The sequence below is a fragment of the Monopterus albus genome, unplaced genomic scaffold, assembly GCF_001952655.1.
Source record: "Monopterus albus unplaced genomic scaffold, M_albus_1.0 scaffold18.1, whole genome shotgun sequence".
Classification (NCBI taxonomy): Eukaryota; Metazoa; Chordata; class Actinopteri; order Synbranchiformes; family Synbranchidae; genus Monopterus; species Monopterus albus.
In genome coordinates this window covers 5,598,235-5,612,526 of record NW_018127898.1, presented here as the reverse complement: position 1 = coordinate 5,612,526, position 14,292 = coordinate 5,598,235, and the positions used below count along the sequence as shown (strand labels likewise).

Genomic DNA, 14,292 nt, shown 5'->3' with positions numbered 1-14,292 from the left:
CCATGACAGTCTGGATCTGTCAGTCACTGACAGATGACTCCAGTGGCAGAGTGCATATTAGCCAATGAACGACAGTGTAGTGTGACACAGGATGCCCTGAGGGTCAACCAATTAGCTGCTGACAGGGAGGGAGATGTATGGCTGCCTTGCTATCACTAAAAAGGCTGGAGCATTTTCACTATCTGCAGTTAGTAGATGTAAAAAAGCAGCTCCGGCCTCCCGTGTTTTAGCTGCCACCCACAGTGGGTTGGACGCCGTCTTTTCCAATCATGCTTAGAAATACCACGGTTTGAGATTTCAGAGAAAACATTCAGGCGAACAGTGCCAGCAATGCTGACCAAAAGCACAAAATGAGTTTGGGCATAGATGATTTATTGGGTAAAAAGACTTGTGAATAGTTGCAAGAATGGCACTTTAATCTCCCCTCTAAGACAAACTGAACGAAACAACAGGAAATGTGCGGTTATTTTTGCAAAGTACAGACACCGGGGAACCAAAATGAAGCCATGGCCAGCAGTAAATCAGTCACCAGCAGCACTTGCCTGCAATTCTTACCTGAAAGATAAAAACTGACACAGCCAGCGGCAAACAAACCAGCTGGGAGCCAAAATGGAACACGCAGCTCTAATCAACAGAGCCAACCTGTTATAGTGGACTGAACTATCTAAGTTGCGTAATGTTGTCAGTCTAGTGCAAACAGCAGCACAGAGGATTCTGCTAGCATTGGCAATATAGGTTAGCTGCTAATGTCAAAGACATAGGGTCTGGCACTTCCCTGTTACACAGAAACAGTGCTGTAGTTCATATGCTTAGTATTTTAACTGAACATGCATAATTGTGGTTGCACAACATTAGCACTGTAACAGCAATTTACTGAAGGCATCATCAAGTTAATGCAGCGAATACTAAAACAGTGAGTGAACAGTTGAGAAAAGCCTAAAGAATTGTTTGTAACTTTCCAATATAATATCTGAAAAATGCAGGTAATGTTTAAGACTTAAATAGCCATAGTAAGAATTTCCCTATAAAAGGAGAGAGAGAGTAAAGATCCAGAATAAGCTTCCTGCTTGCTTTGAGACGTCAATGGCGCACACACACACACACACACACACACACACACACACACACCTGTCTGAAAACATATGGCTGAGGTACAGACACACACACACACACACACACACACACAAACATCTGGGAGTGATGCCCACAGCAATAAACCAGAGCAGAGTCCAGCTAACCAATCACTGCCTGAAGGCCAACCGAAGTGTTTCTTGTTCCACACTAACACATGAACATATCAGCTGGGACTCCGATAAGCATGGCAGCAGCACAGCTGGAAATAACAATCTCCAAAAAGAGACAAGAATATACTGGCAGTGATGCAACAAGTTTGAAAACACAAACAGTGATAGATGAGTCCATCAAACAAAAGCATGCATGGACCGGATCAATCCGACACGCATTAGATAAAAGGCAGCATAACATAAAGCTGAGCCACAAGGTCATTGGTGAAAATAAAAACACTGGCAAGACATTTGGATAAGGATCTTGAACTGCCTTACTATATTATCCAGATGGCCACTGAATCCCTGATTTACTTCATGAAGAAATAACACAAAACACTCGCACCAATATTTAAATTAGCCTCCTCAAATTTGAGAAAAAGTCAGAGGTACTAAACTAGCATGATATTCAGACTCTGTGGTCATTTCGCCAGTTTCCATTTCATTATTTAGCCCAATGCTGCTCTCCTGTTGAGCATATTCAGCTGGTCAATCTCTCTGAAGTCATTTTTATTTGGCACAAATGATGCATTGGCCACTGTACAGTTACTTTTGGTTAAGCACCTTAGATTTTATATTATTTATTTAGGTTATTTTGGTAGTGATTACCACTCACACTAACACAGCTCTGTTTATTCTGTACAAATGCATCACTTCCCATTTAACAAGTGACCTATCTTTGAAAGACCTCCTGTATTAAGCAAACTCCAGAAGAACTGGACAATCACACAAGAGTCATGCAACTACGCTAACAGCTCAGTGAGGCTGTACTTGGACAGCATGCACCTCACAATGACAATGCTAACATGCTGTTGTTTTAATGATTAACGTGTTCACAATCTTGGTTTAGCATGCTAACATGTTCTAATTAGCACCAAACACAGCTGATTAAAATGCTTTAAAAGTATGAAACACATAAACCGGAGCATTGAAACACAAATGCTGAAGTAATGACGGCACAAGAGGAAAGGTCAGACTATCCTGTGGTGAACATGAGTGTTTTCATTCACCAAAGTCAGAAGGCCGCTTCCTCTGGGCACCATTAAGGTCTGTGCCTATTTAACGGCAATCCTTTTAATAGATGTCGATATAGTTCTGTCTGAATCAAAGAGGCAGATGGACAGACAAATTAACATGATCATACCTTGAATGCCATCACTGGAACTAAGAAGCCTGTACACATATGCTGGGGATTAACAGTTACCTCAACAAGGGTCTCTTCAATGAAGAATGCTCCTTTCTTTTGATTAAGTCCTTCTCATTGCTGCCACCAAATGTTTATAAAACATAAAATATTTTATGACTGACACAGTTTGAATGGATATTATAACATAAAGAATACAAATATTAAACTAACTCTCTGGTTCACATGAAGAAACACATTCAGCTTGCCATGAATGTAGAGATGTGCTGAATTATGAATTGGTTTGAACTCTTGACCCCTGCTGGGGATGAGTGAGGTAAATGCTTGTGGTGCCGATGACACTTTATATTTCTTTTTTCAATTGGACATTAGGCAGTGACATCACAGTGTGACCCCTGACATCCAGGTGCTTTGTTCCAGATGCTTCTGGGTCATAAGCACTACTGCTAGCTGGCTGAGGAAAGAGGGGCAGACAAATGGCCAGCTGGGTGGGGGGAGCAGGTGCTGCTTCTGGAGAGTCTCACATGACTGTCTGGGAAAGAAAACACTTACAGTGTGCAACAGAAAAAAAACTAAAACAGCCCTGCAAATCGTAATACGAGAGCAAAATGCAACTCATCACGTGAATCTAAAATGATGTGCATTCCAAAGGAATCATATTTTACATTTTGAAACAGACACTGCTATAAATCCACAAAACTCTGAAAGGAAGCGGGTTTTGGAAAGATGGGGAGAAAAGCAGAGGCAGAAGGATGTGCACCATTGCTTCTGAAGAAAGAGCAGTGGTGGTGTAAAAAGAGTTGGGTTAACCTCTAATTACTGGGTGCTTCCTCATGGCTGGCTATTGTCCAGTGTTGATTTATTTCCCTTTCCCTCCATTAGCTTTCGTTCTGTCCTGTCACTCCAGCATAAAGTGAAAATAAGCCACTACTGTCATTTAGAGTGGATCAGACTGAAGGGTTAACTAATTCCTACGACTGTATAATCTGGTTGAGTGAAATGGGTATTAAACTAGGTGTCATACAGAAAGGTGTTCTCTCTCTTTAATGCCAACTATTCCAAGTATTGCCCCACCCTCTAACCCCCCTCACACCCTCAGGCTCTTGCCATGGCCAATGGGGATATGTGTTAGTAGAAACACATGTGGAGTGCCACAGTTTTTCTGCTTGGATTGAGACAAACATGCATAAATTTGTGGGAAGCAAACAGCCCCAAGAACAGAAGAGAAACAAAGACAAACACGGCTGCCGTGGTCTTGTCCACCGCACTCACGCATAAAACAGACGGGAGAGGGATAAAATCAACTCTAGCTGTCAATAACAACTGTCTTTTTTTTTTCCTGGAAATGGTCTGGCAGTACATACTGGTAATAATAAGTCCCCAAACAAAAACAAATTCATAGAGAATCCCTGCATTACGAATTATATCCACAATGATGAATTTCTGAGTGTACCGAGGAGCCCAACGGGGACAAATGTACTTAACGTAAGAGTGTGATTGACGGGTCTCAGTAGCACAGACTTCCAATGTATCATCCTCTACAGGGAAGAACAGAAAGCCCTGCACTGTCCCCTGGCCAAGTCCACACTGAGCAGAAAGCACATGTGGGGGTCTGACAGTGAGCCCGTCTAACTAAACTCACCATTAAGACCACATGTTGATCGAAGGAAGGCTACTGAGAGTTTTAGTCAGATTTGCAAAGCCGGGATGCCAATGTCCACCCTAATGGGACTGCTATAAGAGGGGGATGCAATGCTCAAATGCATGGGCCAACATGGATGTAGGATGAGGCACAAAAGAAGAGAAAAATGTGAAGATACGACTGATTGAAGATACACTGAAGTGATTACAAGTCACGAACAGAAGCCCATCCATCATCCAGAGGGACAGTTCAAGTAAACTACTGTATTAATCACTGAAGTGGCAGGTGTGGTAAAGTGATAAAGATCATCCAGTGACGAAGAGGAATCATTCTCTGTAGCTTCTGGAGGCCATCACTCTTCTAACAAGGGTAGACCCGGCATGAAAACAACTCAAAAGGAGGGCGGCAATCAAAGATAATATTCCATAAGTCAAGCAGGTAGACCGATAGTCGTCAAAGATATGAATACTGTTCCAACTCACAACAGACACACCAGGCTAAGGTTTCCTGTAGCTTTTGTTGGCTGCCTTTGAATTCCTGAACAAGATTTTTAAATATCTAACATATCAATATGTTAGTTTGATTAGCTGGTACTGGGGCTGACAATTTGCCAGTTTATGGGAGGTTATGTTTTATTAGGACCACTTCCTAGGCAACCAGTGAAGACTCCAGAAAGTTACTGGTGTCAGCCAAGAAACTGTAAGGTAAAGATGAAACAAGTGAGATACAACATGTTACTTAGTGAACTTCAGAGGAGTTGGTAGGCACATTTTGCTACTTTTAGGTTGAGCCAGGCAATATATTCCCACCAAGCTAAGCTAAGTTAGCTGGCTGCTGGTGGTAGCTACATACTGTACTCAACATACAGATTATGTGAGGCCATCAATATTTTCACTGAACTCTTGGCAAGAAAGCAATTTAGTGCCTTTCCCAAAATGCCAGAGTGTGTGTACTGTGTGTTTGTGCACTCTGCTAATTCAGTGACAGATGTAGAATAACTATGTCCTATTCCAGACAATAGCTTCAGAACACCATCTTGTTTCTCCATCATATAAACAGTCAACACACACACACACACCCCTCCAGGTTAAGTCATGTCAAGGGTTATATCTACAGAGGTCAACAGGTTTTCTGGGTCCTCATTGTTCACAGTGTAGACAGATAAGAGTGCACCAGCTGCTTACATTCTTGAAAACACCCACTTCCATCTTTGAAACTAATTGAGTCAAAATCTATTTCACAGATGGTTATTCTACTGGCTTGTGGAGGCAAAATCTTAATCTATGGCTGTGTAATCGCAGGCGGCTACTAATTAGAAACTGGCTCATATAAATAGGCCTAAATAAAACAAGAAAAGGCACAATATGAACACAGTTAACTCACTGGCAGGGATTATATTTCCTTTTCAACCAATCGTATATTTTCCCTGTTTTAGTTTCTCCATTTTCCAGTGCAATCTTTTCCATCTCGATTAATCTTGTTAAGCTTGTTTTAAGGTGTTGAAGTCATTTAGAAGACTTGGCTTGCTGAGTGGCTCTCAGAGACTAACGGCAGCTGCTCTGATGAGGTCCAACTCTAAAAACAAAAACAGGAGGAAGCCTCCATTCCTTCACATATGTCCCCCACAAATCCTGCCTTTAGATATGTAATAGAAAGTAAATATCTTTTGCTTCCCCTGTCCTGTCTCTCTTCCCTTTTTCTGCTCTGTCTCAGCTACATCCAAGTCATATAAGGGTGTATAAACATGAGCCTCTGCAGATCAGTGCACACGGAGACAGGATATGAGACCAATTCCCCTCACCTCTCCCTTCTCAACCTGTGTGGCTACTTTCCAAAGAGGGGGGCAGCTCTGCTCTGCTGCCTGCCTGTTGCATCCCAGCAGAAAAGGCTGAAGCCCCTCACTGCTCTGTGAGGACTCTGACCAACACAGCTCCATGTACACACAACTGAGCTGTCAGAGCAGGGCTATGATTGCACAAGGTATACACACAATATGCAGACTCTCGTACAGTTTCACCTTTAAAACTCTGAATCCAGTGCGACTGAGGTCCAGCAGGAGAGTTAACAGTAGGTGTGACGATATCTCGGGATGATAGTTATCGTCGGGGTGAAAAGCTGTCTCACAATATCGGTTCATAACAGAGCCAGAGCAGCAGCCAACATGACTGAGTGTGAGGGTGAAATTAGCACAGAAGATGTCCCCGCACTTTTTGTTATGTTCAGTTTGTGGAAAGGAGTTCAGAAGGTCACACACAGCTCAGTGTTTCCCATACATTGATTTATTTGCTGTGGATCACTACAATATCAGCACTGACCACGACATATTGGTTTAAAATAGGCAAAATCTTATTTCACACACACACCGCACATGACAACGGACCATCTGTTACCAGCTTCTCCTCTGTTTGTTTTAACACAATTTGTTTTTTTTACACAACATTGTAAATCTCACACACACACATAAATATATACATACATACATACACACTCAGAAAGTAGAAGTGAAGTGACATTCATTACAAGATGATTAGTGAAAACATCTCAAAATGCACCTGCATTGTTTTACATTTTGTGACTTTCAAACAAAAACTATTTTTTCATATTTTGTCATTTTAGATTTCTTCAAAATGGCCTCATTCTCATGAACCCAGTATCGTGTATCATCTTATCTCATGAGCTAAGTGTATTGTCGCACCCCTAGTTAACAAGGGAAATCAAAACACTATAGTGGAGCTTAGACAAGGGCCCCAAGGAGCCAAAGGCTGCTGAAAGGATAAGGAGTACATACGGTACTGTGCAAAAGTCTTAGGCCTCCATTAGTCCTGCTGTTTTAGCAAGGTTGTAATAAGAATTTATATTTATTTCTGTCTCTTTATTACGATATAACTAGAAAATATAGGAAATATGTCAACACAAAACGAGAACAAAATGTCTTCTACAGTCCAAAGTCAGTATTTAGTGTGACCTCCTTTTGCACTTGACACAGCTTGAATTCTTTTGGGAGACTGTCTTGAAATCTTAAAACCATAACAGACTCTCTATCATGTTTCACTGAAGACTGTGAGCACTCTTTCTTCCACCTCTCCCAAACATTTCCTCACACATACTGTCAGCGACTGGACCCAAAAATTTCAAACTTCGATTCAACACTCCATAACATGCTTTCCCACCGACTTTCACTCCAAACACTGCAAGCTTTTGTAACCTTTTCTCAGCAGATACTTTTATAAAACCAAAATGCCAAATATTTGATTGCTTCAGATTCTCAAATATGAAGGTCAGCTGCTTTCCATTTTTCATTATTTTCTGGTGTTTTATAAACCAAATTAGTGATTAAAGAAAATATATGATAAAGTAATAAAAAGTAACCTTTATTTGCATTGATTAATTGATCACTCAAGAAAACATCACATTATTAGATTACGAAAATTGTTTGTTGCATCGCCTGTTTGATGAGCATCAATACTGTGTGAAACATATGCACATTAAGGCCAGTTGGAATTATGTTAGACAAAATATCTTCTGAACAGCTGAAGTCTTTCTGAAGGCTTGTGGTGGCAATGATCAGTAAAAACCTTCAAATCATTTCACACAAATGCACAAGTCCCAGACAGAGGAGTGATGTAATTTGACCTTGGTGATTCTACCTTCCTGGTCTGCATGCTTCTTCACTTAAATATGTGAATAAAGGGATTCAGATAACGTGGCTTCAAGGCAGAGTATGTGAAAGAGCACGACTATGAGAGCTACATGACTGTATCCTATGGTCAATCAGATGATATTCCAGGTGCCTCAGTCGACTATGTCAGATGCTATCAGCTTCACTTACACCTTTTCCTCCATAGCCCTCATTCCAGCACATTACTAAATTACCATCTAATAACCCATCTCAGGCTCATTACTCAAACTCAAATTGGTGCAGTTTAGATCAAATGCAAGATCAGCACACAGCATTTTAGATCAGAAAAATACAGAGCTTGCCATAAAAAAAAGCAATCATTTTCAGTGCGGTGTCTGCTGCTCATAAATGTCAGAACTGGATTGGTGTGATATAGGAGGAGAGAGAGAGAGAGAGAGAGAGAGAGGAGAAAGTCAAGCACCAACATCTACAACAGTGCTAATCTTAGCATGCCATCTAGTGGTGAAAAGTGGTACAATCATCAAAATGAAGCTATGGGTGTGTTGGTAGAGCTTGAAACTGGGGATCCTGACAGTGACATACATCACTAGATGATGAAATATAATTCAAATAATCATCGATCAGAAAAACTACCCTGTGTACTTACTCATACAATGAATACAAATTATGAACAGTGTACTGTATATCATGCAACAAGCACACTTCTAAATGTCCTGAAAAACTCTTCCTGATATGCCCTCGTTTTTTTTTAGCACAACCTCGGTTACCACAGTCTGAATCTCACTGATTTCATGCTCTGTTCAGCCGGAACCCAAGAAGTGCAGACTCAGCAGACAAGGTGTCAGATTCTTTTAAGGAAAGGTTGGACTACAGGAAAGATTCATGTGGTGCAAAACTAAAAATAATTTAATGCCAATTATCGACAATAAAGGTTAGGGCCCTTTTAGGCTGTGTTCAACATAACTGTTTAAAACCTGTGTAGGTAGGTGGGATAATATGAACGTGGGTTGGTGCTTCGGTCCGACCTAGATCGCCAAATCAGTCTTTCATGCCACCTTCCAAATCCAGTCCGGCCTCCCCTCTCTTATAGATCTTCACACACCCTACACTAATATAACATCATGCCCATCAGAAACGCCTTCTGAAGGCTGCATAATGAATATATCGCACAGAGAGGACCCCAATTAGTGGGTCGGCGAGGGGAGGGAGGCGCAACGCCATAGCACATAAACAAACTTATCTTGACAGGGTCGCTTGGCCAAAAAAGGGAGATAGGCAGATAGCGAAGGAGGCTGAGAGAAAATGAATTACCTTCCTGACACGCGTCAAAGCCAATCACTGTGGAACATCCTTTGCCGTTCCCACACCCCAAATCCCCGCCGCCACCGTTGCGTTTCATCTGCCAGTGTTAGTATGCACACAGGCCATGCGGCAGCCTCCAAATGTATTCATTTATTCAGAACCCCTCGGAGAAATCACAGTGTCTTGTTGTCCTTTTTTTCCCTGGCTGTCCAGATGGAATTTGCGTGAATAACATCAGTTTAGTGAGGCAGAAAATAAGTACAGGCTAGCACAGCAGAGGGGACTAGATTACGCCCTCACCCACCCCTCAAAAAACAGGACAGAAAGACAAGTGTCACCTTCATATACTTCTTTCTCCCGCTTCCTCTGTCCTACTCATTTTCCTTTCCAGTTCTCTACAAACTTAGCAGGTGGAGGGGAACTAAAAGAAAGAGAGCTACACCTCTTTGACTACAATTGTGCTTTGTGTTATTATTCACTGCAGGTGCAATTAAACAGAAGATCATGAATCAAAGAACTAGAGCAGCATTCTCATTACAGAAAGGTGAGCAGTCATCCAGGGAGCGGAGCCCACCGCTCATTTATCCTTGTTTTGTTTTGCCTTTATAACACGACTAATTGCATTAATTAATAAGATGTACTTCCAAATAAGACGGAGAGCGTCTTGGACAAGTAATTGAGTGCCAAAGACAAATTAAAATGTCTTCAGTCAGAAGAGTGGAAAGCTTCAATATTCATCCAACCTATCAAAAAGAATTCACTACACAGCCTTCAAGGAGCCAAGTAATTGTCTTCAGTACAAACTCTGGAAATTGATTTGAACAGAATCTGTAAGATGTGCTTCACAACTGCTTCAAACTACACTTTACCAAAGACAGACATAACAAGTGTGTGATCTGTTTTCAAGCGGGTCCATATTATTGGCTGTGGTTTGTGATCTTTACTGAATGGCAGATCCAAAGAAGTGAGTTGGGTGCACCAGAACGTCTGAACTGATCCTACCTCTCGAAGAACTGTGCTCCCAAATCCTCTGTACAATCCTCGAACACCCTGTTCCAAAAGAAAAACCAAAATGAAACCTACTTTTATCACACATGCTTGATTCAATATAATCGGACTATATTTGATTCACACAAAGAAAAGTTTTGGTTAAAGAAAACATTAATATTTAATAAATAGCACACATAGGATTAGAAAATATTTTAAAAGTTGATAAGCTCAGTATTTCACAACTAACGACCAGACAACAATATAATTCTGGTAATTACAACTTGTTGTAATTTGGGGTTTCATTTCTATTGCATACGATGCTTGTTGTCATTGACATGCTCCAACCAAAGCACTTGCTGGATGAGCAGCATCTGAAACCCCCTCCCCTGAATCTACCATAGTTATGTGTTTACAGGAAAGACTGTCCAAAAGCACATGCCATTATCTTAGTTTAAACTGTCCCTGCCTCTGAGCGCGACCTTTCAGAACGGGATAAATACTTTGGCTTTCAGGCTGTGTGTCATTTAGTATATCTAGTCTTTTTGATTATATCGCAGGCTTCAGTATTATGCGCCTGGGCTTATGTTTTTTTGGCGCAACTGATTCGCCAGGTTCCCTGGTCTTAGCAAATAGCTTGGTCAGCATAGTGTTCATATGACCAATACAAATGCCTGCCAGACTAAACCAAACCCGAATTCTCCTTTCAGAAAGTGTGTTTGACTGTGGCATACCTCTTCTCTGAGTGTAGCCAGCAGTATGCGGTAGGTGGTGGACAAGGGAGAAGCCTGGGTCCTTTGTTTGACCACCTCTGTGGGTACCCGAATCAGACACGCCACCTACAGGAAAGAAACAGCATGACTCAAACAAACACACTACATCTACAGTATGATCTCCATCTATAATAGTGTATTTCCCTCTAAAGAGCTTTTGATATACACATTACTGTACACTTAATTTTAGGTTGGTATGTGAGCCGACGTAAACACACCACTCCCTCAGGCGCACTTTTGTTGTACATGGCACAAGCCTGTATATGATCTGGTAGGCAAATGCACATTTTAGTTAGTGAGCAACTGACCCAATTAACAAACCAATACACACAGAACATGACACCTAAGCAACAGGTAAAAAAAAGGGTCATCAGGCTGACTGTGTATCTATTTCCAAACAACATGCTCTACCATCAAACACACTGTTACTGTAGATCCAAACACATGTGCACACCTCAGTAACCACACTCCCTGCTACAGGTTCCAGCCCATCGACCATGTGTCAAAAAAAATATGGACTGCCAACAGCTAGTCGGGACAGACATGAATATTTCTGCTTCACAGCTCCTGTTGCCCTAAAGGTAGGCAGGTGCAGCTGCCCACCTGGCAACTTCATTTCCCATTTATTCTGCATCGGAGCGGAAATACCAGTTAATGGTAAGCAATCTTAAGGACTGATAGGTGAGCCGCACCCCTGCTGTGACTCCCCTCGGTCATACAGATGCCAGTCTGCCGGTGCCACCCTCGCCACAGCAATGTGAAGCGGGGGGCAGGAGCAGAAAGAGTGATGGAGGCCCTGCAATAAAGATGAAATACACTTTGCTATCTTGCTCCTTCTCTACTCAGCTATCAATGCTGATTTAGGACTTGGGGCCAGGAGTTGTTTTAGAGGAGATGTGCCCTGGAGGATAAGTCTTCTCCGACAGCTGTTCAAGGGCTCCCTTCTGTCAGCCACTCGTCCTCTCTGTCATCTTCTCTTCCAGACACCAATGACAACTTATGAGCAAAACTATGAATATATGTGGAGCACAAAGGAGAAAGGACAAGTCAGCAGTGCTGGAAGTCAAATGAAATCACAGGCAGACCTGAAGAAGACCTCACATCTATAATGTGTGAACCTGAACATGCAAAGTTACTTACTCTGTATCTCAAATTATTATTTGCTCCATTTCTTACGTTTTGTTTTGACCTTCACTGGATCACTTTTGCTGCAGGCCAATATAAATCCTTCTATTTTCAATATACAGAGAGAACCTCATTCTCTGTGCATAGGAGCCAGGACAGCAGACATGAAAGGGTGTTTATAAAGAATTCAGTGCAATTCTTACTGCTATTGCAGGTGAGTATGACCCTAGTCTAGCTGTAACTTAACCACAGTGCAACAGCACCACCAAGTGGCCAAACTTGCATCTGTATCACTTCCCTGCGATACCTAAACTGTCTGCATCCATCTCAGAGACCTCATTTGCCTTCCCTTTGGTCAAGTTACCATTTATAATACATTGTACATCATGTTTTCCCCAAACCAATTCTCCAAAGGACTGGAATAAGGCAGCTAAATAGAAATAAAGCAGCTATGACAAGTAATTACAGACATAATTGGATGGAGGGCTTGGAGTTGAGACTGCCTTTCCTCTCCTGTCACCGCACAGGAGAAGGCAGAATGAGCAAGAGATTATACCAAATAAATTAGGGACATTGTTTATTTGGGAGTAATTTGTACAGCTAAGAGGTGGTGAGAAGGATGTTGTGTGGATAGAAGATAAAGTGTGTAGCCTCCAAGGCCATTTCAGACCTCTGACAATAGCAGAGAATGTAGGAAACAGCGGTGATGAATCAGGGCATGGTAAAACAGGGCTGAGGCTCAGAAAGTGTGGATAATAGAGTCATATGCTGTGTAGACATGGAGAGTCACCCTTCCATCACATTAGGAAGACTGAAAGAAAGAAAGAAAGGCGGGATAAATGATTCAGACAGATGGCCCTCATTACAAGTCCATCTTATTGCCTCACGTTTAGAGGAGGTGGAAGGCTCTCAGGAAGAGAGAGACGTCTTTTGCTTCACTTTCTTTGCCTGCCCTTCATTCTCAGTGCTTTCCTCCTGCTTGTAAACCCATTGGCAGTCTTTTAAATTCCTGCTAGCATTCATCTTTATTTACAAGCTGTTGGATTAGTCAAGCAGCGCTAATTAAGAGGCTGCCTGCCTGTGATTGGAGCCTTTCAGTTTCCCTTGGCCCGCTGTTGTTATTCCAAATGACAGAGCATGTTTTCAATTTCCAGCACTGGACGCAAAACAACAAGGTAAGAAGTCGGCGCTCAATCATGGGCGAACCACAGTAAGGAATAGGAAATTAGCAGAGTCACAGTACAATATCAGCATAGCCAGTGAATCAATTGGCTGATTGAGTCGTTACATCCCTCCATCCAAAAACGTCTTCACTCTATCCCTCTCTTGCCGCTCATGGCAGGATTCGGTGGTCAGTCAATCAGGACCAGGATTACTGTCTAGCACCAGAAAGAAACATCCAGCGAGAAAAGCCTACAGTTTGCAGTAACTGTTTGGGGCCTCGATTATCTAGATTTATTTGTCATGAAAATTTACTGCATTCAGCTCCACAACAGGCAATTCGCCAAAGAGGAATTGCTGCAGTTACACATATAAACAAACTGCAGAACAAATGACTGAGGAAAAAGTGTGAGAATAACTTATTTTTCTATAACTTCAGGCCAGAATGTCCCCAACTTTAGACAGTTTCAACAATGCTTAAACCAACACACAAATTGACTCCCGCTGAAAAGTTCTCCTATTTAAACCATCTCTAGCTGTCATAACACAGTAAGTGGAACTCAGTATGCTCTAAAACCTTATATCTGCTGTTGCACCAATCTGTGGTGAAAAAAATGGTGCTTTCCTACTTAATGCCAGAACACGACCTTAAAAAAAAAAAAAAAATCTCATCTAAAGTCTCAGTGGCAACACAGTAAAGTCTGTGCACACCACAAAATCAACATCTCTGCCAATGAAAGACCTTCTGTAGCACAGAATGTAATACAGCCTGATTCCTATAACATTTTAGTTTTGTTTTGTTGATCATAAGCTCATTCCTGGAAATGCATCATATGACCAAGAAATAAGGCACAACGAAGGAGGAGAGGGAAGAGAGAAGGTCATGAGGAAAAAGGGAAGAGATGAGGACACTGCATCTCCAACTTTGAAACAACAGCCAATAAATTGGAGAGCACAGCGCTGCATAAAGGCGATGCGTGGCTTATTTCTCAGAGCCAAGTTAAATGACTGCCACCACCCCCCCATGCTCCCTCCTTCTCGCTGTCCCCCTATCTTGTCATGTCACACTGTATATTCCAGTACATCCTCCCACCGATATGTGGTGGTGGGTGGTAGTATAGATGTGAGAGAAGCCCGCCGCCTCGCCTTGACAAATGAGCTTTCAGGGTAGACGTCGAGCAAATGGGAATGAAGATCAATCTGATCTAATGGCTGGATAACAGCCTGCTAGAGCC

At 42.0% G+C, this 14,292-nt stretch overlaps 1 protein-coding gene across 1 annotated transcript in view; it reads right to left on the bottom strand.

Moving 5' to 3' along the window:
- Positions 1–14,292, bottom strand: part of slc25a26 (solute carrier family 25 member 26) — a 49,020-nt gene that overhangs the window by 28,370 nt on the left and 6,358 nt on the right. The window contains exons 4-5 of the mRNA XM_020593089.1: positions 10,733–10,837; positions 10,014–10,061 (exon numbers count right to left, since the gene is read on the bottom strand). Of these exons, the coding sequence (XP_020448745.1) occupies positions 10,014–10,061; positions 10,733–10,837 (153 nt within the window). The remainder of the gene's footprint in view (positions 1–10,013; positions 10,062–10,732; positions 10,838–14,292) is intronic.